The sequence below is a fragment of the Cervus canadensis genome, chromosome 13, assembly GCF_019320065.1.
Source record: "Cervus canadensis isolate Bull #8, Minnesota chromosome 13, ASM1932006v1, whole genome shotgun sequence".
NCBI classification, from domain to species: Eukaryota; Metazoa; Chordata; class Mammalia; order Artiodactyla; family Cervidae; genus Cervus; species Cervus canadensis.
The window spans coordinates 21,816,147-21,840,752 of record NC_057398.1 but is presented as its reverse complement, the minus strand read 5'-3'; the positions used below and the strand labels follow the sequence as shown (position 1 = coordinate 21,840,752).

At 44.9% G+C, this 24,606-nt stretch overlaps 1 protein-coding gene across 2 annotated transcripts in view; it reads right to left on the bottom strand.

Annotated features, from left to right (window-relative positions):
- ASTN1 (astrotactin 1) overlaps positions 1-24,606 on the bottom strand; it is a 345,625-nt gene that overhangs the window by 101,312 nt on the left and 219,707 nt on the right. For both annotated transcript variants that reach the window (XM_043486036.1, XM_043486035.1), the window contains exons 9-11: positions 8,986-9,060; positions 2,568-2,705; positions 1,907-2,057 (exon numbers count right to left, since the gene is read on the bottom strand). In XM_043486036.1, coding sequence (XP_043341971.1) covers positions 1,907-2,057; positions 2,568-2,705; positions 8,986-9,060 — 364 coding nt within the window. The remainder of the gene's footprint in view (positions 1-1,906; positions 2,058-2,567; positions 2,706-8,985; positions 9,061-24,606) is intronic.

The following is a 24,606-nucleotide window of genomic DNA, read 5'->3' as shown; positions in this document are numbered from 1 at the left end:
CAGTATGCCAAGTGGAAGGACCTAGGATCACCAACAGAAGGCAGCCGACAGGCAAACCCCGGGGGGCTCTGAGAAGGGGCAGAGGAGCAGGAAGAGATGCACATGGACGAATAGGTCCATGTGCACGTGTGTGTATGTGTGGGCATGCTCAGACTCACATGTGTACACAGGTGCACACGCAGGGTTTCAGCACTTAGAACGACCCACCCGAGAGAGCACCGAGGAAGGAAAGGTTAAAATCTGGATGAGGAAGTGCAGATTGAATAGATAAAAAACAAAAAACAACAACAACATAAAACAACAACAGCTGTCCCAGCTGGGAACTCCATCAGACAGCGAAACTGTCTCCTGAGGGAGCCAGTTGGGAAGCTCATTGCTTAAGACAACTGAAGGTGGAATAGGAAGCTAGGGGAACACCCAGGACATCCACTCACTCCTGACTGCCTCTGGGAAACATGACCTAAAGAGCACTTTTCTTTGTTTCCTGGTAGTCCTCTCTGCCTTCTCTTCTTTCTGACGGACTGGCCAGGTCCTCCACCTCTCTGCCCCTCAGGTCTCTCTCTTTCCTTTTTCTTTTCTTCACTTTCCGTCCTTCTCAGGAGAATCGGGCTCCTGTCAACCGCCGCCCAATCTATGAAGTCTGGGGGGGTTGGTCTCAGGGCTGACAGAGTCCCACTCTGGACCAAGCACATATCCATCTTTGATGGAGAACAGCTCCCTGAACAGAGCAGGTGCTCAGAGACAAGGAAGTGGGGGGTGTGGAGGATGGGACTGGCCCAGCATCCTCCCAGCTTGCCCCTGCTCTGGGTCCCTTTACATGAGCACAGCTGTCAGACTGGGAAGCAAGAGGAAGCTTCTATCCTCCTTGGAGCTGGGAGCTCCCAGCTCCGCCTGGAAACACTGCATAACAGCGTGTCTCGATGAATCACCTCTTCCTCTCCTTCATGCCAACTTCGTGTACAGCATTCCTGTCTCTCTTCTCTGCCCCATTCCCTTTCCTCTCTATGAGGACTGCATCATCCCATCCTTAAGAGAAGAGAAGGCTGAAAACAGATAGTAGTGTTGATGGGCATGAAAAACACCAAATTAAAGGCACCGGCAGTCAAAGGCTTGCCCACCTGCTCCTGTGTCCAGTCACCTACGCGGGTCCACCGGGATGCACACCCATGGCACGGGAGAGCTTAGTCCACTCCAGCCCAAGCAGTCTTTGTACGTCATAGCATCACATAGTTTACACTTCGCTAAAGTCCACGAAGTGAAAGTGAAAGTCGCTCAGCCGTGTCTGACTCTGTGAGACCCCATGGACTAGAACCCATAAAGCAGGAAACCACCTTTGGTGGAGCAAGAGTTCACTGCCATAGTTTCAAAGGGGATGTATTTTTATTGTTTCTCTGCCATTCCTGGCCTAACTTACTTCTTTTATCATTTTGGACTTAAGTAGGTGTCTTCTAAAATTTCCTGTTACAGTCAATGCAATTTGACTCTAAACAAAGGTAGGCTTCTTCTAGAATTTCCTATTGTAGTAAATACAGTCTATTTCCTATTGGAGTCAATATTTTACTACTGAGCAGTTAATTGGTTCTCAAATTGTTTGAAGGTATCTTTCACCAACTAGAGTGCAAGACTATAAAGAAAGAACCATGCTACACAGTTCATGACATTTTCTTTGGATAGTTACAGTACACACAGTAGGTGCTGCATAAATATCTCTAGATTCAATGGCTGGTAATTAGCTCCTTAGCTCTGTCAAAAGAAAATTCGTAACATAGACTAGACAGTAGTTAAAGCTAGGGAGGAAGTACTCTTGACCCTCTGCTTTACTCACACTGTTTCCACCTCTATCTTCATTGTGTCTTATCCTGTGGCCCCGCTTTCTGAAATTACAAGCGCTACAGAGCAGACGTACCACGCAGCCTGTGGAATCCAGCTTGCGATCTGAGATGCAACGGAAGTTCTTACTGCAGCCCCCGTTGTCCTTGCTGCAATCACGGACTGGTCCAAAGGAGTCTAAGAGGACCTCCAGGCTGTCGAAGGAGGACGAGGTCATCAGCTCCTCTCTGTGGGAAGAAGCGGCAGGAGGTGGGAAGAGGTCAGGGGACGCCAGGAGCAACAGGTAGCTTCACATCCCACGTTCCTGTCTGGCCAACCAGATCATGTCTCACTCTCTCTCACAAATATTCAAGATCAACCAGACTTGGAGTCTTGAACTAACAAATTATGGACGTTCTCCATCTCTGGGAAATAAGCCAAGGCAGTAACACCTGGTCAAAGAAGGAGGTCTAAACTCAGGCAAAGAAATTAACATTTTATTGCCTGTCAGTCCTGAGGGGCTGTAGAAAGTGCTTACAAACTCTCATTTTATGTCCTTTCTCGGTGCATGAGCCTTGGGGTGTGCAGTATTGACCCAGATAGAGTAGATCTTGGCACTGCATCTGTGGAACCGGAAGGCAGCCTGCCAACTTCTCCTTTCAGCTCGATTCCTTCCCCAGCGCTCGGGACCTTCAGGTAGCTTCGCACTTCGTCTCCCAAACCCAGTGGGTGCCTCAGGGCCCCGAGGCTGGACTCACCTGACCTCCACTGCATCTTCCATCACTGTCATGTCTGTCTTACACTTTGCTGATGGGTTGATGGCCAGTTCAGCTGGTGGAATCACAAAGCTTTTGCTGAGCGGCAGCCACATGCCCTCCCCAAGCGTGTAGGTGAATCTGCAGGGACACCCAACACCACCCGGTTAGGGCTGGGGGATAAACGCCACTGAAGGCCCTGGCACCCTAACTCCACCTGCTTCCTTCCCAACCCTTGTAGTCCTCTCCAAAAAGGAGAGCGTATTGCCATTTTATGGATGAGATCATTGAGTCTGACGGAGGCAGAGAGGCCGACCCCTGCTCACACATCCAGACCAATTGGAGAACGCAACGTGCCATCCACTCGCCAGATGTTAAAAGTGTCTCTTCTTCAAACCATAAGACATCGAGTTCCAGTTTCCTTCAGATTTGAAGCTGGGCTTCCCTGATCTTAAGTCAGATATAACTGGAAGCATTTTAATTGAAAAGACATACCGGCCTCCCACCATTGCCATCCCTCGAATTGCACACCCACACTGGTATCGACGCTTTCTCTCTGTGCCTGGAGGAACCCTACCAAGGAAAGGAAAGAAGAAAACTCCCTTTTTCTGGCTTCTGTGAGATGGGAGCGGAAACGATTGAAGCCAGGAGCCTCCCAGGGGGAGAGAAGAAGATGAACAAGGCAAGCCTAGATGTATTCTCTGCTCTCTCTCTACCCACATCCCTAGCTAATGGCGCTAACCCTCTGGAGGCAAGGAAGATTTTTTTTTTCCCCTATAACAAGGGCTAAAAGGAATAAAGGAATCAATCAGCATTTCACGGGAGAGCTTAAGGAATCCATGAGAGAGTATTTGTTTATTTATTCATTCATTTGATTTCAAAGGCATTCAAATGCTCTGTGTTCCCAGTCAAAAATAGTCCCTGGGATAAAAGCCAGTGTGGGTGGGATATCACGAGGCTGTGGCAGTCTGGCGTCCCCTTCCCACTTAATGCGGAGGGTGAAACAATGGAAGGATGCGTACAATTAAACAGAACCAGCACTGGCTCCATTAGCATGCTGGTCGCTGAGCACCACTGGAGGTCCCACTCCTTTCTCTCCCCTAACCCACACGCTCCTCTCTCCACCACCGCCCCCACCCCCACCCCCTGCCGCTCCAGGTTGCCCAAGATGCTAGGAAAGCAGACTGATGACGTGAGATCTTTTATGAGATGTGTAGCCCTGTCCAGGACGTGGGCCACAGAGAATCCCCACCGACCAAGGCTCATGAGTTACTTAGTAACTAAGCTCCATGCTTTTTCATCCACTCCCTGAAGGACAGATCTGGGTAGTTGAGGAGCTGAAAGAAGAGAAAGCAGGGGCCCAGGGTGGGTGGGGGGCAAGACCACTGAGCAAGTAGGTTTTGGGCAGGACTGGGGAGGTTTCTCCCTGATTCCTAACCTGACTCTCAGTACCCTACTTCTCTGACCTCTGGGGGCATGCCTCTGCATTAGGCAGCATTGAAATAGCAGAGATGCTTTTTGCTCTGAAGGAAGCACTCAATTCTCCCTACCCATGTGAACCAGAGGCAGTGGGTGGGGTGATGTCTGTGCAGGGAGCTGTCTGCACCAGATGAGGGAAGCGCACTACTAGGGGGACAGAAGAGACCCACCACCCCACTCCTCTGTGAAATTGTGCCTGGTGAAGCTGAAGGCATGCCAGCTCCTTCACACACACACACACACAGAGCTCCTATACACACACACACATGCTTGGGGAGGGCACGTGGTGGGTGTGTGCGTGTGTGCAGGAGACCTGGGTTCCGTCCCTGGTTGGAAGATCCCCTGGAGGAGGGCATGGCAACCCACTCCAGTATTCTTGCCTGGAGTATTCCATGCACAAAGGAGCCTGGTGGGGTCATAAAGAGCCTGACATGGCTCAGCAACTAACCCTTTACGTTAGACCCACAGAACTCCGTCCACATCTCCAAAGATGTCAGTCTCCAGTGGCTTCTTTCACATCAAAATCGCTTCAAACTTTCTGTTCCTACAGTGCAATCGGACTATGGCTCCTAAAGTTGTCCTGATATTCTCATCTCTTTGCCTTTGCTCTTAATACTCCTTGTTTCTGAATTTTCTTTCCTCTCCTTTACCAGACTCATTTTAAGACTCAGTTAAGGCCCCACCTCTTCCTGAAAGCTCTCCAGGGCCTTCACACTCTGAGGCTGAGTAAGGGACTCTCTTCTGCACATGGCGCCTTGTTACCCCGAGATTCTGATCTATACCCACCTTTTCACATGTCCATCACCATTCATAGAAGCATTCTCTCTCGGATGGCAGAGGACAGTTCTTTGTCATCTTTGTATTCCCCACTGCCAAACATAATTTCTGACCCAGGAAGGTCACTCCATAAACATTTACTGACTGATCAACGGGAGATTTAGTTATGTTCTTTAGTTTGAACAGGCTGCTAGCGGATATAATCCCAATTTCCCAATTTAAAGATAGAGGTGGTGGTGGAAATTCTTGTTCATTTAAAACAGGATATGGGTTAATCGCTGGGTTTGGATACATTTAATGGTTGAGATGGATTTGATAGGATAAAGATCTTCCTCAATGCACAGCAGCTTCTGAAACATGACACTCTACCAAGTTAATAAGGAAACCTCCACTCTCTGGTAGGGTCAAGGTGAAGAAGTCCTGTAGGTGAAGCAAAGTCAGGTGTGGGTAGAGACTAACGTTTATTGAGAACTTTCTAAAGCAGGTGCTCTGTAGGACTGTCATTTATCCTCACTGCTGCCCTCTGAGATTAGTCATTTGCTCCCATTCTACCAAGGCATCGACTAATATTTTAAAAAGTTTAGCGGCCTCCCAAGGTCACCTCTCCTTAAGTGGGAAAGATGGGCGATAGCCTGATTCTCAAGTGTTGCTCGCAGCCGCTTTCCAGCCCATGTTGGCTCATGCCTATGAAATTCTGAAGTTTTCTTTCATCTGCAAAATCTACTGAGTGACTCCAAAATCCAAATATAGAACAAACTGTCAGAGAAAAGCTGCATTCTGAAATCTCATCTGTCCCTCATCCATGTGGATTTGGCAGGAAGGACTTCAAAAAGCCACCAAACAGAAGTTGGGTGAACATCTGGAATGCTTTCCCAGGTTGGGCCTTCTCGCATGACAGCTGGTGGTGACCAGCACAGTTGATGGCTCAGCTGTGGACTGAGCCCTGCACGTGGCCCTGTTGAACTGGTGCTTGAAATTTCTATCCAGAAGCAAATGTTTGCCAGAAAGCACTGGACGGAATGAGCCTGTGCTCTCACTGTGGCTTGGCATGAAACATAATGTGGGAAAACTGCAAAGTCGCTCTTAGCCTGGCATCTCCACCCTTTCCTAGAGCAGGCCCTTCCAGAAGGAGGTCTTATTCCAAGGGATACAAGTACACACTTGGGAGGAAGGTCTTTGAGAGAGAAATTTGGTCTGTACTCACCCCTGCCACCAGAGGGTCTAGTGGAATGGAGTGATCCTAGCGACCATAGAAAGACCATCTTCAGCACCAGGAAAGTTGGCTGAGGAGACTCATCCTGGAGGTTCAGGGTTCCCCTGGACCCTTTGAGTCTAGCTTGGACCCCTCCCAAGGCATTCTTTGGGATTACAGATTACCAAGGTTAGGTTTCAAGGTCTTTTCTCAATCTGATTAGGAAATACTTGAAATGATCATCTACAGATATTTACTGAAAACCTACTTGTTCAAAGGACTTCCCTTGTAGCTCAGTTGATAAAGAATCTGCCTGCATTGCAGAAGACCTGGGTTCAACTCCTAGGTCAGGAATGATCCCCTGGAGAAGGAAATGGCAACCCACTCCAGTATTTTTGACTGGAGAATCCCATGGACAGAGGAGCCTGGTAGGCTGCAGTCCATGGGGTCACAAGAGTCAGACATGACTTAGCGACTCAACCACCACCAATATGTTCAAAGGGCTTCCCAGGTGGCTCAGTGGTAAAGAATCCACCTGCCAATACAGGAGATGCAAGAAACGTGGTTTCTATTCCTGGCTTGGGAAGATCCCCTGGAGTAGGAAATGGCAACCCACCCCAGTTTTCTTGCCTGAAAAATTCCATGGACTGAGCAGCCTGGCAGGCTACAGTCCATGGGGTCGCAAAGAATCGGACACAACTGAGTGACTGAGTGCACACATGCTTGTTCAAAATGGTGTGCAAGATATTAAATACTTAAAACCATAATGCGTACTTCCCTCCCTTCAGGAGGACAACCATTTCATTGGAGAAGCAAATACACAAATTAAAAATAAACATGAAATAAATAATCAACAAATACATATTAAAGTCAGTATATATACAAATTAGGAGGTGGAAAGTCATTGTGGATTGATGCAATGGATTGGAGAAGCTTCAGGCCAGTGTTGCTCAATCCCAGGTACAGATTGGAATTACCATGGTGGTTTTACAAAACACTCATGCCCTGGTCCCACTGAGAATCTATATCATATATACAATCTATATGTCAAGACTCTATATCATAAGTGAACAGAGTACCAAGTAAATAGTCATTTAGCTCCTTTAAGAAATTGTAGTCACTGACCAGATCACAGAATTTTCCAGAGTGGCCACTGGTAATTGGTTTACTCAGATCACAGAAGGTTCTGATTAAAATTCTAAGTATCTGAAATAAGGAGATCATGACCCAATGTTCTCACCTGAGAGCCTAGTTACTGTGATGTTAAGGATCAAAATGATTAATCACTTATGGATTAACCCACCGACTTCTGAGATAGTTGACCGCATGGGTCAAACCACACAACTGACTCCCTCTGTCCTAAGTAGGTATCACATCCAGTTGGTACCTAACAAACTTGAACAGATGGTGCCTGTGGGGATAGAAACACGATTTTTGTGCAGGTTCCTCTAACAGAAATTTCATGGAGGCCCTAGTTTTTCTGACTTTTAGGGGAGCGGGAACTCATCCATGTTAATCAAACCCCACCAGACTCCCCATCTGCTTTATCTTTATCACCCTTCGAAGGTCCCAACAAACCAGCAGTAGGAAAAAGGGAGGAAAGAAAAAAGTCTGCCCAATAATAAATCATTGTTGGAAAGTTTAAATGCTCGAGTCACAGTCTAAGGAATACAGCTGACATCTCTTGCAGCACAACTCCTCAAAAGCCGCCTGCGGCCAAGGCCATTAATATGACCCAGCCTGTCCCAGGAGAGACAGTCGGAAGAGAAAAGGGCAGGGAAGGCTCCGCGAGAAAGCGGTTCTGTAAATCTGCACTCCCAGCTAGAAAGGCCCTTTAGGAGAGCGCAGCGGAGGCCGAGCCCGGTCTATCCCAGGCAGAGAGAAGGAGCAGGAGAAGCTGAGGCAGAGGAGCCAGCTCAAGAAGGCAAAAACAGGAGAGAGATTAGCATCGAGGCTGGGACTGGCTGATAGTGGGGGCTGGGGCAGGGGTTTGGAAAGGCATCAGGGAATAGGCAAGACTCTGTACACATCCTCTCTGAGTGCAGTGAACAGGAAGCAAGTTTTCTCTTTGCTCATCATTCCTCTAACATGCCATGCCTCCTCTGACATCAGACACTTGGGCAGGACTATTTATGCCTCTCCCAGAGGACTTGTTCATGAAGGGAAGTGCACTCATGTCCACACGGGCAGCACAAGCACAATCTCTGGCACTTACTGGGTACTCAGCAGATGCACATTAAGTGAAAAATAGACTGACAGAATAAATGGAAGATACAGTCTTAGCCTGGAGATAGACTTGTGTTCCAGCTAAGGTCTGGTGTGAATTAGACTTTATGAAAATCCCATAGTTCATGGCTGGCACCCAACTTCTTCCTCTGCCTGCTGACTTGTCTAATATGTACCATTCCCAGGTATGTAAGTAGAAATTTGGGAGAGACTGGAAACATCCAATTCAATGAGGAAGGTGGTAGATTAAAGAAAATAATCATGAAGTATGGCTGAGAAAGGACAGAGGTAGAGGTGGGAGGGGTTCGTTCTGAACAACTTAAGGCTTTATGTGGAAGGTGCAAATTAGATGCAAAATGGAGAGGCAAAAACTAACATTAATTGCTTGTTCTTTGCCAGTTTCCTTGCCAGGGGCTTTCCCTGCATTATCTCATGTGTTCTTCACAACAATAGAGCCTGGCATGCAACGCAGTTCTGTTTAACAAGTGTGGAATCTGGGGGTTCCAAGAGTAGGGGTTACAGAGCAGGCAAGGAAGGAAGCCAGGACCTCAACAGAATCCATTTATCCTCCACACACTCCACGCTGTCACTGGATGAAGGGGGGCAAGCGTTCCTCTTACTGGGAGAGTAGAATGATTACATGTGTTTCCCATTTTATAAATTACCACTAGCAAAGAAAGTTCAGTGGGCAGTGGGACGTGGGGCTTGCATATCCCTACATAAGCACAACCTTAGACAACCACTTACCTGAATATTTTATCAGAAGGCTGTTCTCCCAAAACCAGGTCAAAGCCTCGCTGAAATATTGTGTAAGGCCAAGGCCTGAAAGGAGAAAGAGCACGCAATTAAAGCCAATCAACAAACATTCCCTGAATGTCCACTCTGTGCCAGAACCATGCCAAGGTTCTGGAGACCCAAAGACAGAGGGGACCTAGTCTGGGTTCTCAAGAATCCTACTAATGTGAGTTCACAAGACCCAGAATGCTGAAACTCAATTAAGAACAGTATCAGTGCAAAAACCACTATCCCACCAGGAAAGTGGAATTTAATAGACATGACAACTAGAACTCCATAGAGAGAAAAATTATAATAATGTCATAGCCAGAATTTATGGCCCTTCAGATATAGATTTAACAGATCCTTAGCTTTGTCTCACTGAAGAAAGAGGAGGAGTATGATTTCTTGGAAAGACTAAGCCTCCGGAATCAGACAGTTCTGGTGTTCAAACTCTGTTCTGCTGTTGAGTCAGCTGTTTGGGTGATTATTTGCCTTGTTGAGTCTAATTTTATCACTTGTAAAAATAGGATTGTTAATAGTGGATTCATAGACACCGTGAAGATGAAGCAAACCTTTTAGGCCAAAGCCACAGTTCATATGGGGTTCTCATCATGCTCCCTTTCCCTCAAAATGACATGAAGGTTCTGGGTTTTTGACAGGTTCCAGATGGTTTCAATCATTACAATGTCACTCATTCAACCAGAAACAACTATGGTATTTTTGAATAAGACTTAACTAACTTCCCTGATGGCTCAGATGGTAAAGAATCTGCCTGCAATGTGGGAGACTCAATCCCTGGGTTGGGACAATCCCCTGGAGAAGGAAACAGCAACCCAGTATTCTTGCCTGGGAAATCCCATGGACATTGGAGCCTGGTGGGCTATAGTCCACGGGGTCGCAAAGAGTCAGACACGACTGAGTGACAAAGAATCAGACATGACTGAGTGACTAACACTTTCTTTTCACCAGTCTCTCTAGTGAGCAGGCTCCCCAGGTGGAGCGTGTAGTAAAGAACTCGCTTGCCAAATGCAGGAGACTAAGAGACAAGGGTTCAAGCACTAAGCTACTAAGCATGCACACACATCCTAGCATTTGGAGGTCACATATACTTGAAACTACCAAAACTATTTCTTTTCAATAGCATATATCTCTTTGCTAACCCAGATGTCCAACTCCCAAATTATTTACTCCTTCAAGCAAGACTTATAAAGCCCAAACTTGTGTGGATACTAGGTATGGTATGCACAGAGTGAACTGGGCCAGTGCTCTCACAGAATATACAGAGTCCATGTATAACCAATCATACCAACCCAATAACCTAACTACCTAGGATTTTACTGCAGACATGCCTTTGGCTTTCAAGGACTACAGAAAGTCAGAAGAATAAATCGACATAATTATTTGGGACTAAATCCAACACTAGGAATTAACCCAGTTGTTGTCAATGGTGTCAACAATAGAGGGCATTTAGGGAAAATTTAGGGCAGTTCCCCTTGAATGACACAATGACTGCAGGATATTACTGGCATTTAGTGTGTGAAAGTCGCTCAGTGGCGTCTGACCCTTTGCAACCCCGTGGACTATACAGTCCATGGAATTCTCTAGGCCAGAATACTGGAGTGGGTCGCCTATCCCTTCTCCAGTGGATCTTCCTGACCCAAGATCTTCCTGACTCAGCGGATCTCCTGACCCAGGAATCGACCCGGGGTCTCCTGCATTGCAGGCGAATTCTTTAGAAGGCATTTAGAAGGCTAGAATAATGCAGCGTTCAGGACAGCCCTGCATGACAAAAAATTCCCCCAGGCCCTGCAAACTTTTGAATGTCTTGCTGCACATTTACATAGGTAAAAACCTGCTTATTATTATCTCAGCCTAGATGCTAACTCCATTTACCCACAAGCACAAAGCAGCTTGTACTGTTTTAATATAAGATGAATTGTCTAGGTATATAACTACCATGTAAATGAAGAGAAGATTATACAAGATTACTTAGAAATTTTACCAAGATTTGTTCATAATTTTGGAAAATCACATCATTGTTTGCAGTGCTGCTCATGGTCTTTGAATCACCAATTCAGCATGTCTATATCAATCCAATTGCTCTTATATATATTGTGTATTACATATTACTTCACATTTTATATTGTGGAGAGTCTACATTAGGTGCAAATGTCTGTCAACTTTATTTCTCCTATTGTAATACTGCGGACAATTTATACATTAAAATAGCTACATTACTATAAATTATTTATTATCACTTCTCTTTTAATTACTCTTACCACTTCATATTATTTTAAATTTTTATTTATTTAGATTTTATTATATATGATTTCATTTAAAGATTATTTTAAAAAAAGAGTTAAATTTGTCATAAAATAGGGTGTTGGGTCTGATAGGGTTGAGACACCAACTTAACCCAACCAGCTAACCAATTAACTATTTGAAGAAGTTGGTAGTTACAAAGTGAGGCCACTGGGTCTCTATAAAGGAGTGGCTGGGATGAGTGTATTCCTTTTTTATGCTCACTATTTATAAATGCTTTATTCCTGGAATTCAACTTAGAAATACCCTGAGGCAACTAGAATTGGCTCCAAAAGGTATCCAAACACCATACTATTAACAACCCCTGTATCAAATAAATAGCACATGTGTGTTTTCATGTTTGTTTTGTTCATTGGAGGTAAACCCACAGAGTGGGGTTTGAATCTGATTCTTTTTTGCTGAAAAGTAAGTGTGGCTTAAGAGCAGCTAAAAAATATGTACTAATTCAAGAAAAAGACTAAAAATTAGGAGGAAAAAAATGTCCCATCTGATCCTAGATACCTAGAGAGGGCAATAAAAAGAGGAAAGGGACCTGCAATTTTATCTCTCCTTTGGACAAAATCATATTTTATTTACTATCAGTTGAATAATTTTAAACAACACATGTTTTGCCTTCAAGTCATCTCCAGTACTCAAAATGGGTATAGTGTGTAATTAGAGTTAATTCTTGGCATGATTCCTCAGTTGTTTGAAAATATATATTTTGAGGAGCCAAATTTTAGACTAGCATTGATTACAGTGTGGACAATTAACTACATAGAATAAAATAAATAAACCTGTACCCAAGCCGTAGGTAAAGAATCAGTGAGCCCAGAAACATTGATTAAGCACACGCTGACAAGCTGTCAGGTAGTCAGGGCAAAGAGACTTCCTGCTCTCAAGAGTCCTGAGTGTCAAGAAAGGCAACTCAGATGCGCCATCTGGACCCCACCCTGGTCACAGGGACAGGCAGCAGGACACAGTGGGTAGGACGTGGGTTCTGGCCTGCCTATTGCAATTCCAGCTTAGCGATCAATTGCTATGTGACCTTGACCAAGTCCCTTAATCATTCTGTGTCCCCATTTCCTCATCTGTGAAATGAGGCTGAGAGTAATAATTTTATCAACCTGGCAAGGCTGTCATGAGGTGGAACTAGTTACTATGATTAAAGTGTTCCGAACAGTGTCCAGCATTCAGTGAGTGCCATACAAGCATCTGTTACATAAGTGAAACATACTAGTTACCCGAATCCAATACAAATACTACAAAAAGGAGATTCCCAAATTTTTAATGAGGAAGCAGTGTCTTCCCTTCAGAGGCAAACACAGTACCACACCAGGCTTTACCTCAGCTTGTAAATGTATTTGTATTGTCTGGAGAGGAGCCAATGATGAGTATGGGAGACAAACCCCGCTCCCACCTCCCACCCGGGCCCCACTTCACGGGGACTCTACAGCACTGGCCTGAAATGCAGAGAGGAGAAGGGCGCGCTGTGAGAGGGGAAGAGAAGTCAGAGAGTCTGCAAATTGCTTCAGCGAGGAAGGAAAAGAGAATTGACTTATTTCCTTCCCATGAGTCAGGGATGATCTGTCAGGGAGATGGGGATTCTTATTTGATTTATTTAGCAAATATTTATGGAGGGCCTATTGTGTGTGAACTGTGATACTAGGCAACGGGAGCTGGCATAAAGAGATTCTTGCTCTCAAAGGAATCTATAGTCTTTCTGAAGAAACACACACCCGCCCAGACAAATAGCAGGGAATGAGTAAAAAGGAGGAGGAATGGGACTGGAGCAGATAAGCTAAGTGGTCCTGGCAGCGGCAGATCACTCACCCTGGGCGCCGGGTTGGGGAGCGGGCTGGGTGTCGGCGGTGCGTAGCAGGGTAGCAGAGGGGAGCCTGATGCATGTGAGTGGAGGGGTCACAGAGGGCCACCTAGGAAAAGGCAGGGTGAAGTGATGAAGTATGTGTGCTCAGTCGCTCAGTCATGTCCGACTCTGCAACCCCACAGACCGTAGCCTGCCAGGCTCCTCTGTCCATGGGATTCTTCCAGCAAGAACACTGGAGTGGGTTGCCATGTCCTCCTCCAGGGGGCCTTCTTGACTCAGGGATCGAACCCAAGTCTCCTGACTCTCCTGCATTGGCAGGCAGATTCTTTACCACTGAGCCACCTGGGAATCCCTAGGTGATGAAGAGCTAGACCTAAAAGTGCTGAAAACAGAGCTGAGTTACCTGAGACCAACTGAAAGAGGAAGAGGCCTTTGCATTAAGCTTTCTGCATGTGAGCGCAAGATATATACCCATCTCTAAGCTCAGATGGAAGCTGCCATGGGGATGCCCGGCAACAGGTCTAGAGGCCCTAAAATTGTCCCTCTTCTTTCTCACTCTATCGGACCGTTTTTTTCAAAATGGCTCATGCACATGGTGGAGACTTGGCCTCTCATAGCTCCAACTCATGTCTTTACAAGCTCAGGCCACAGAAAGACACTGCCCATCCACGGAAACAATAATCCATGGAAGAACTGCTTGATCCATCTCAGATCAAATGAGGAACCCAGACCAGTCTCTGGGGCCAGGGAAGCAGAGGCATCTAAACAGCTTCAACCCTCCTTCAATTTCCAGGTCTAGAGCTGGGAGGATGGGAAGTGTCAAACAAAATGATCATTTCCACCTCAGGTTCCATCTGCTTGTGGTGGCAAGAGCTCGGCCTCCCACCAGGAATGGGTGACATTACAGAACAGACTACGCCGACATTAGTTTTGGGAAAAGAGTACCCACCTTGGAGCCCAAGGATAGCATCAGGCCAGATGCGGGGCAGGAGATGGAACACCGTAGTTGGAAGAAAACCTGAGTCTTTGACTCCAGCTTAGGTAATGTGGCCTGCAATACTCTCTGTCTTGCACTGGGCAACCCAGTCACATCTTGGCTTAGGAAAATTAGCAGAATTGGAAGTCAGAGTAGAGCTTGTTTGTTTGTTTGTCAATATCACCGGTCTGACAAATCAAGACCCTGAAGATGGTCCTCCTGGGTGGGCAGCTACAGGTGGCCTAGATTCAGGGGCCTCTCAGGCCAGCACAGGGGCCATCTGGGGTTCACTACCTCCAGCAGAAACATAATCTGCACCACAGAGAAGCCCCAGTGTCATAGGAAGACATCAGCCACTGGGCCACACGTGCAAACTGGACAGGCTGAGAGCTATTCACAACCGCATCTTTGCCTTTTCTTCTCTGCCCTGTCTCACATAATACCAAACATTAGCCTCTATGCAGAGGCTTCATTAAGCACTAGAAATTTCTAAGCTTTCAGTTTCTCTCCTCAATTCTTGCTCCTCTTTCCCAAGACACATCAGCTATTGCAGGGTTTTTTCCTTTAGTTTTTTTCCTTCTCGTTAGCCCAGAAGTTGGTCATGGCCTTGACTTGACTGGTTGCTTGGGCATTCCTTCCCCCATGCAGCCTAGACTCAACTGTGTGAGTGGAATCCAGCATGGCCAGACCGATGGGATGATCCCTTCACATCCGTTCTCCTAGGGCAGAAAGGGACCACCCCTGCTCTGGATAAGAGTATTTTATTTTATTTTATTTTAATTTTTATTTTTCATTTACCCTCATTAGTTGGAGGCTAATTACTTCACAATATTGCAGTGGCTTTTGTCACACATTGACATGAATCAGCCATGGATCCACATGTATTCCCCATCCCGATCCCCCCTCCCACCCCCCCTCTCCACCCGATCCCTCTGGGTCTGGATAAGAGTATTTTAAAATTTGCTTTTTGATTAAATGCTAGTCCCAGCTTTCCAGGCTTCCCAGGTAGCTCAGTCGGTAAAGAATCTGCCTGCAGTGCAGGAGACCCAGGTTCGATCCTTGAGTCAGGAAGGTCTCCTGGAGAAGGAAATGGCAATCCACTCTAGTATTCTTGCCTGGAAAATCCTATGGACATAGGATCCTGGCAGGCTACAATCCATGGGGTCGCAAGAGTCAGACACGACTTAGAGATTAAACCACCACCCAGCTTTCCACCTAACAGTGGCACCTGGGAAGGGAACTTGAAAGTTTCTGGTGAGCATTGTCTGGTGATGGGTTTCCTTGTGGAGGACTTAAGACTTATCACCTGGGAATGAATGAGGGGGAGAGATACAGATGATAGATAGATAGCTAGATGATAATAAACAGACATAAAACAGGTGAGGGGATAGAGAGTGTGAGAATACATGTATGTGTAGATGTATGTGTGTATGTGCAGACACAGTTCAGTGTAGGGAAAGAATATTTCACCTGGAGACAATGAGGAAAAAGGAAATTCATGATGGACTTTTAAAAACAAGGGGAGTCTTCTGAACTCACATATTCTTCTACCTATCCTTAAAGAGATCATTTTACAAATGAAAATAATGTGTTCATAGTTAAATGAAAGCACATCCTTTTAAGCTTGCTTCTGGCCCACACTAGGCTAGATTTCCGGTGGAAGCTTGGTTTCAAGGTTTCCCTCCAGCCAGTCACAACACTTTGGGGTTCTGGTATAGGTTGTCATATCCACATGCAATGTGAGGGCTTTTGAGAAAAATGTTCCTGTTCTTAACTAGGTAAATGCATTTGCAAGGAAGGAGCAATGAAACAAAGAGAACAGAGGCTTTTTTTTTTTTTTTTAAGTTTCTGGGAAAAGGTAGTTTGAGAGATATCCAGGAGAAAAGGTGAAGAGAAAATTGGTAAAAATGAGTTTTCTAGCTATGCAGTTGGGTGAAACATTCCACACCTCAATATACCATGATGATAAAATGAGATTATTACGTGCCACTATCTTCACATCAGCACCAGTTCTGGGAGGAATAAGGGCTGGAATGGCTGATTTCTCGGATATCTGGTAAAGCTATAGCTTTATCAGGAGCTAAATGATAGGAATAATGATGTCTAGTGTTCCTACAGGACACTCGAGAGCCTGGAGGCCTTTGCAGATGTTGTTTCTTTACCTGGAATTATTTCCCTCTTTCATTTGCTTGGATAACTTACTCTATTCTTTAATTCTAGCCTAAAAATCACTTCCCAAAATAGACCTTCCCCTCCAAGACTAGATTATGTTCCCTTGTTATATAATGCACCCTACACTTTCCTTTATAGAACCTATAAATATAATCAATATGTTATATATTTAGTTGATATGGTCCCCTCATCAGATATAAAAGACTCTATCATCATCTTTGCCATATCCTCACTATCCACTGTAGAACCATCACATAGCAGGTACTTGGTAATGAACCAGACCACACTGACAATGAGGTTTCAGGCTGGACAGATACTGAGTGAGGCAGTCCATTGTCAGATAAGTCTTAATTTTTTCAGCCTTGGTTTCTAAAGCTATAAAATGAGGATAAAATAGCACCTAGAGTTGTTAAGTGAGTGTGTATAGACTTCACACAGTGCTGGCCACACAGAACAAACTCAGCAAATATTATTGTTCATTATACTTAATATTCCCATTTGGTAAATAGAAAATTCATGTCTAACATTACATTTAAAAAAATAAAGTGTGATGATAGGCTGTCTTTTCAAACTGTGTTATCTTTAAGTATGTAAATCTCATGTAAGGGAAAATGAAATATTGGTGTGATTTTATCCATTATTTACTACCTATTAATATGTAAATGAATTTAGAGGTTTTTGTTTTTTTTTTTAATGCAGAAAAATAACATACTTATCAGTAACTAGCAAAGCAGCTAGAGTGTGATCATAGAGCCAGACTGAGGAGGGTTAAAACCTGCCACTGAGACTCACTAACCTCACATCCTTGGTTGAGGTCATTGACTTCTGCCATCAGGTGATCCTATCCACTTGCTCCTCCTGCCCCAGTCATGCCAACACCACCCCACCCCCACCTTCTCGCCACAATTTAGAGGCTGGCTCCCTTCATAATTTTTGGTGATTTCAGTAGTCATTAAAATGATCTTTTTTCAACTCTTAAACCATTCATTGCCTTGACTTTTCTCCACAAATGATGCTGTCCCCCACTCTCACTCCCATGATCATAGCCTAGATTGCCAATATCTGCAACCTCTCCTGCCCTCCCGGTTCATTCCTCCTATATCCACAGAATATTTTCTATCCATCTGAGCCTTAAAATCCATTCATCTAACCACCATTTTATTGACCCTCACCCACCTCACGTACCCTCTTTCCTCTTTACTCAAATTAAATTCTGTGATCCATTATTGTAATCACCCTTTCAGGGAACCTCAACTCTCTTGCCCTCCATTGCTTCATCATACTTGTCTGAAACACTCCAACACTGGTTAAACTCAATGACCCCGTGGCTTCCATTTCTGTGTTTGCACAAATGAATGTTTCTGGCAACCACGCTGATCGGTCTCCCTTTAAATCCTACACCACTGACCTCAAGTGGGCTCTGCATACTGCCTACGGTCAAACTACATCTTCCTTGTCTGTTGTCCCTCCCACTCTCAAGATCATTATCTCATACCTTCTTCTTTCTCCTCCAACACCTCCAACACCTCCTCCCCCATCCTCGCCCTCAGCTAATGGTCTGCTTCCTACATAATTGAGAAAACAGAGGTAGTCAGATTAAAAGCTGGCCCCACCACATCCACCCACCCACCCGCTCCTGTGCCCAGCACTTGGCCCTCCTTCCAGTAATTAGGCAGAAACAGCTTGTTCTCCTGTCTAGAACAATCCCTTCTTGACTCACCCTTGGACTCCAAGCAATGAGATCCAAAGGGAGAAGTCCTAGATGGAAGTTACAAGTTCAACCCCCTTCTGCTATTATGACCTCAAGCAAGTGAGATGACCTTAGAGCCTCAGTTTCTTCAGATGCAGAGTGGGGGATCCTGAGTTGAGTATACTTAACTTTACACTGCTGACCAAGCTGTGTGTACATTTCAGATGCTTAACAATCTTTGATTTTTCATTTTTAATCAACTTTATTTTTGCAGTATTTGCTCTTTTGCATACGTGTGCTTGAGTTTTGCATGCATGAGTTTGAGTAATCTCCGGGAGTTGGTGATGGGCAGGGAGGTCTGGCATGCTGCAGACCTCCCTGCATGAGGTCACATGCAGGTCACCATGAGGTCACAAAGAGTCGGACACGACTGAGTGACTGAACTGAACTGATACGTGTGCTTGTGTATGTTTAACATGTTATCTCATTTAAAGATAGAATGGTGAAAAACTGACACAGATCCTGCCTCTCTGTGGCTCAGTTTTCTTACTTATAGCATGGGATAATAATGTTGAGTCCTGCCCCCAAAGCCACAGGTGCAAGGCCACAGAAGCAGAGTCCAGAACCAAGGTCACCTCTGAAGCCGACTGAGCTTCTTTGTAATCTTGCCAAAACCCTCCCTGATCATCATTAACAATATTCCTGACTTCCAATTAGGCAAAGATGCCCACTCCAGTAAACATCCTATAGCACCCCGACCAATCACCTAACACCAACCTTCCAGGAAGAATTTTCTTTGTCTTGAGGCTATAAAAATTGGTTACTAACCCATGAAAACTGTCAACTCTTCCTGGTCTGTCAGGAGGTTGGCCCACTGTGCTCACAATGCCCACTTTATCTCTGCTTTTTGTTCTTAACAAACTCACTCCTTTCTGTAATATGTTATGTCTGGAAATTCTTTTCCAACCCACACTCGGACTGCCTCAACAAATAATAGTACCCACCTCACCAACTGAACAGGATTAAGCAATCTAATATCTGTAAAAACTTATAATAACCTTGGATATAGTAAGTCCTGAATAAATGTAGGCTGTTATTACTCACATCTTGTTTGGAATGTTGGTTCTAAAACTTGAAGAGGCTTTCTGCTCAAGAAATTTTAGAAGTATATAAAATGATTTTGAAAATCACAGTAATAAACACATGTTGTGACTTTCCCTCCAAATTTTGGAATTCAGGAATACAGCTTTGACCCCAAAAAGTGGCAGTGAAGACAAATACACACATCATGATGGTTAATTTTATGAGCCAACTTGACCGGGCCACAGGGTGCCTAGATATTTGGTCACACATTATTCTGTGTATTTTGGTGAGGATATTTGAATGGGATTAACATTTGAATTAACAATTCATATTTGATTAACAATTTGACTAACATTTGATTAACAATAAACTGTGGAAAATTCTGAAAGAGATGGGAATACCAGACCACCTGACCTGCCTCTTGAGAAACCTGTATGCAGGTCAGGAAGCAACAGTTAGAACTGGACATGGAACAACAGACTGGTTGCAATTAGGAAAAGGAGTATGTCAAGGCTGTATATTGTCACCCTGTTTATTTAACTTATATGCAGAGTACATCATGAGAAATGCTGGGCTGGAGGAAGCACAAGCTGGAATCAAGATTGCTGGGAGAAATATCAATAACCTCAGATATGCAGATGACACCACCCCTTATGGCAGAAAGTGAAGAGGAACTAAAGAGCATCTTAAGAACAGCATGTATATTATCTATGGTGAAACAGATCACCAGCCCAGGTGGGATGCATGAGACAAGTGCTCGGGCCTGGTGCACTGGGAAGACCCAGAGGAATCGGGTGGAGAGGGAGGTGGGAGGGGGGATCGGGATGGGGAATACGTGTAACTCTATGGCTGATTCATATCAATGTATGACAAAACCCACTGAAATGCTGTGAAGTAATTAGCCTCCAACTAATTAAAAAAAAATAAATAAATAAAGAGCCTCTTGATGAAAGTGAAAGAGGAGTGAAAAAGCTGGCTTAAAGCTCAACATTCAGAAAACTAAGATCATGGCATCCGATCCCATCACTTCATGGCAAATAGATGGGGAAACGGGAAACAGTGGCTGACTTTATTTTTCTGGGCTCCAAAATCACTGCAGATGGTGATTGCAGCCATGAAATTAAAAGACGCTTACTCCCTGGAAGGAAAGTTATGACCAGCCTAGACAGCACATTAGAAAGCAGACATTACTTTGCCAACAAAGGTCCATCTAGTCAAGGCTGTGGTTTTTCCAGTGGTCATGTATGGATGTGAGAGTTGGACTGTGAAGAAAGCTGAGTGCCGAAGAATTGATGCTTTTGAACTGTGGTGTTGGAGAAAAACTCTTGAGAGTCCCTTGGACTGCAAGGAGTTCCAACCAGTCCATCCTAAAGGAGATCAGTCCTGGGTGTTCATTGGAAGGACTGATGCTGAAGCTGAAACTCCAATACTTTGGCCACCTGATGTGAAGAGCTGACTCATTTGAAAAGACCCTGATGCTGGGAAAGATTGAGGGCAGGAGGAGAAGGGGACGACAGAGGATGAGATGGTTGGATGGCATCACTGACTTGATGGACATGGGTTTGGTTGGACTCCAGGAGTTGGTGATGGACAGGGAGGCCTGGTGTGCTGCAGTTCATGGGGTCGGAAAGAGTCAGATACGACTGAGCGTCTGAACTGAACCAAACCGAACATTTGAATTGGTAGACTGAGTAAAGCAGGTGGCCTCCACAATCTGGGTGGGCTTCATCCAATCAACTGAAGGTCTGAATAGGATTAGAAGACCCACCCTCCCCAAAGTAAGAGAGAATTCTTTCTGCCTAATGGCTTCAAACTGTGACATCCAATTTTTCTGCCTTTGAACTCAAAGTTAAACACTGATTTTTCTTGGTTCTTGAGCCAACTAGGACTACATCATTCACTTCTCCTATATCTCAGGCCTCTGGACTCATATCCAACTACCCTATTGGGTCTCCTGGGTTTCCTGATTGCTGATTGCAAACCTTGGGACTTATCAGCCTCCATAATCACATGAGCCACTGCCTTACATCCTTCTTTATATTCTACATCCTATTGGTTTTGTTTCTCTGTAGAATGCTAACACACTCTGTAGAATGCTAATACACTCTGTAGAATGCTAATACACTCTGTAGAATGCTAATGTGATCCCATGGACTGTAGCCTGCCTGGCTCTTCCGTCCATGGAATTCTCCAGGCAAGAATACTGGAGTGGGTAGCCTTTCCCTTCTCCAGGGGATCTTCCTGACCCAGGGATAGAACCCAGGTCTCCCGCACTGCAGGCAAATTCTTTACCATCTGAGCCACCAGGGAAGCCCATACACCCATATACACACAGATACTGTACATATAAATACAGAATCCACACTTAACCTTTTTGTCAACACAAAGCATGTCACAGAATTACAGCAGTGAGGAAACATGGGCATGGGCCCCAGTTTTGCAGAAGACATTGTAACTTGATTCCTGTCACTTGCCTTATGGGGAGAAAGGATAAGCATCTGCTTCAGCAGACTCAGGGAGCATCCTAGAAGGCTGAGTCCATATGTCCTCAGTTGGGGAAAGTTGGCCTAGAGACTTACAGTTCCCCTGTATATTTTGAGATCAAAGATTATATAAAGCAGAAGGAGAAAATCTTGAGTGGGTCAGAAAAAGTTGGAAATAGTAGTCATCATTCACTGACCACTGACCGCGTGCCAGGCAGGCACATGTTCAGTGCTGCAACCCACCAGCACCCCCTTTCACTACTACCTGGGGAGCCACATGGCTATATAGTTATTATCCTCAGGTTTCCAAGATAAACAAAGGTTGAGCGTGGCTAAGTCAGTTGCCTAAGGTCACTCAGCCAGCAAGGGCACAGGTGTGTGTAATGGATCACAGAGCCCACACTTTGTCCTAAGCCTTGCCTCCTCCTCTCATCATCATGGGCATAGAGCTACTGAGAAAATGCGCAAAACTAGCGCCAGGTCTACAGACAAGGATGTTGCCTGTGTTTTGACCTGGCTTGCCCACCGCTGGCTTCTAGGTGCCGGTGGGGGGTGGGGGTGGGGCGCAAATGTTATCTATAGTGTCCAAGAATTACCCGCTCCATTGCCTGTGTTTTCATTGGACATTCTGTGATGTACCATGTGGTATTAAAGTCACCCGTCTTCCTCTTTGGGCGTCCTTGCACTGCTTATAGCTACTGAATCTCATTTATCCCTGCATCTCTCATAAGTGCTGTCTGGCAGAATGGTTCTCAAACTCTAGGGTACATCAGATTCACACCACACATGGGCACAATGGTTCTCAGACTTTAGTTGCTCCCATCCACCTATCTAGGGTTGGCCAGGCATCACTACTTTTTAAAAGTTAGGCAGCTGGTTCTAATGCACACAATACGTTGAGAATTGCGAACCTAACATATGTACACTCACACTCTCTGTCAATCTTCACAAATGAGTTTGGTTTTCTATACAACATGATTGCCATAAAAACAGAAATTACAATCTAGACTAAGGATTCACTGGAACCCATTTTTTAAATTTCTGAATAATAATGAGGGACAAAGCGTATTGAGTTCCTTCCTATTCCCTTTATTGATGAATTAAGATATCCCAAATTTCATTATAACTATATAAGATGTATATTTGTTTTTTTTAATTGTCATTTTGATTTTAGTGGGCCATTTTCATTAAAACATTATTATACAAAACTGTGGCTTCCCTGGTAGCTCAGCCGGCAAAGAATCCACCTGCACTGCAGGAGACCCTGGTTCGATTCCTGGGTTGGGAAGATCCCCTGGAGAAGGGAATAGGCTACCCACTCCAGTATTTATGTGCTTCCTTGGTGGCTCAGATAGTAAAGAATCCACCTTCAATGCAGGAGACCTGGGTTTGACCCCTGGGCTTGGGACACTTGTTCCACTGTCTGGATGTATCACTTTGAATTTTGGATCATCCTACAATGCTTTCCCAGGATAAACACCCCCTCCCATAAGGCTGCCAGATCCTACTTGAGATGGCCCACTCCTAATAGTTTATTACTAAGTATTATCAACATAATGGGCTTCCCAGGTATTGCTAGTAGTAAAGAACTTGCCTGACAATGCAGGAGACATAAAAGACACAGGTTCAATCCCTGGGTCAGGAAGATACCCTGGAGGAGGGCATGGCAACCCACTCCAGTATTCTTGCCTGGAGAATCACCATGGATAGAAAGGTCTGGCGGGATACAGCCCATGGGGTCACAAAGTCAGACATGACTGAGCGACTAAGCACAGCATAGCACATTGAGATTTTCATATGTTTATAAATTCACTCACAGATACATATACACCCCCATACATACATGCATGCATGCATACATACAAGTGTCTGTGTACATCACACACACACTCATTCACAAACTCACACACCTTGCCACAGCTACTGCAACATTTCCTTTGGGGGCTGAGTGAGGTGTGGTCAGATGGCTGGTAGGACTCACAGTTGCTCTCTGCCACCTCTCTTAACCTCCTGGCAGCTTCTGTGGACATTGAAAGCAGACCTGGAGAGGACCCCTGACAGCACAGTCTCCTAAAGACACATCTGGGCCTTCAGTCATTCACATAAACTACCCCAAAAGGCTCAGATTTTGTGGGCGGGCTCTGGAGTCAGATCCCCCTTCAAGTCCAAGTTCTGGACTTGAGCTCCTTGCCAGCGGTGTGAAACTGACCAGATATTTACCCTTTTCAGCCCTCACTTTCTTTCCCTGTGAAATGGTGATAATAGTAACTGCCTGTTACTTCTAGGGCTGTAGAAGAATAAATGAATAAACACAGTTTCAGGACAGTGATTGACATATAGTTGTCACTTTCTAAATGTAAGTTTCCTTCCTTATTTTTCTCTGGACTCTGTATCTATAGGCTCAGTTGATTTTTCACTCTGGGCTAATGCAGCCAGGGTCTCAAGTTCAATCCTCCTGAAAGCTTGTTAGTATCTCTTACTCCTGCCTATGGGCAAAGCCTGCATCAGATATCGCTGGACACCCATCTTTGCTCACAAATGCACAGGACAGGAGCTTAGTGACGGATCTGTGCAAATCCATCTCTGCACAAGAAAAACAGCTCAACACTTACTTGCTGTGGAGTGTGACCTCCCGCTAAGAGAAAGGTACAAACCTGGGACTCCCTCCTCCTTCACAGACGCACCCCTTCAATTTCAGTGAGGAGGTAGGACAGTGAACAACACTAACACGAAAAGAGAGTGACAGATGAGAGGCAGAGGATATACAGGAGAAGAGACAGCTTCCTCCATTTCTGTGATTTTATGTGAAGGGAAATTGACAATGTAAACAAGCCAGGGAACCAGGGGAGAATCACAATAGCCACCAAGGACTTGTCTTTAGTATGAGTACAGCGCTTTTACCCTTTCCCCAAATTCCTTTCATATCTCCTAATTTGCTTCCGTTCAACGTGTTACTTAGCAAGTTTCACTATTAATTCAATCCCTCATTCACTCATTCCTTTATTTATTTACTTGAAAAATATTAATTAACCAATTGCATTGCTAAACACCATCAAGG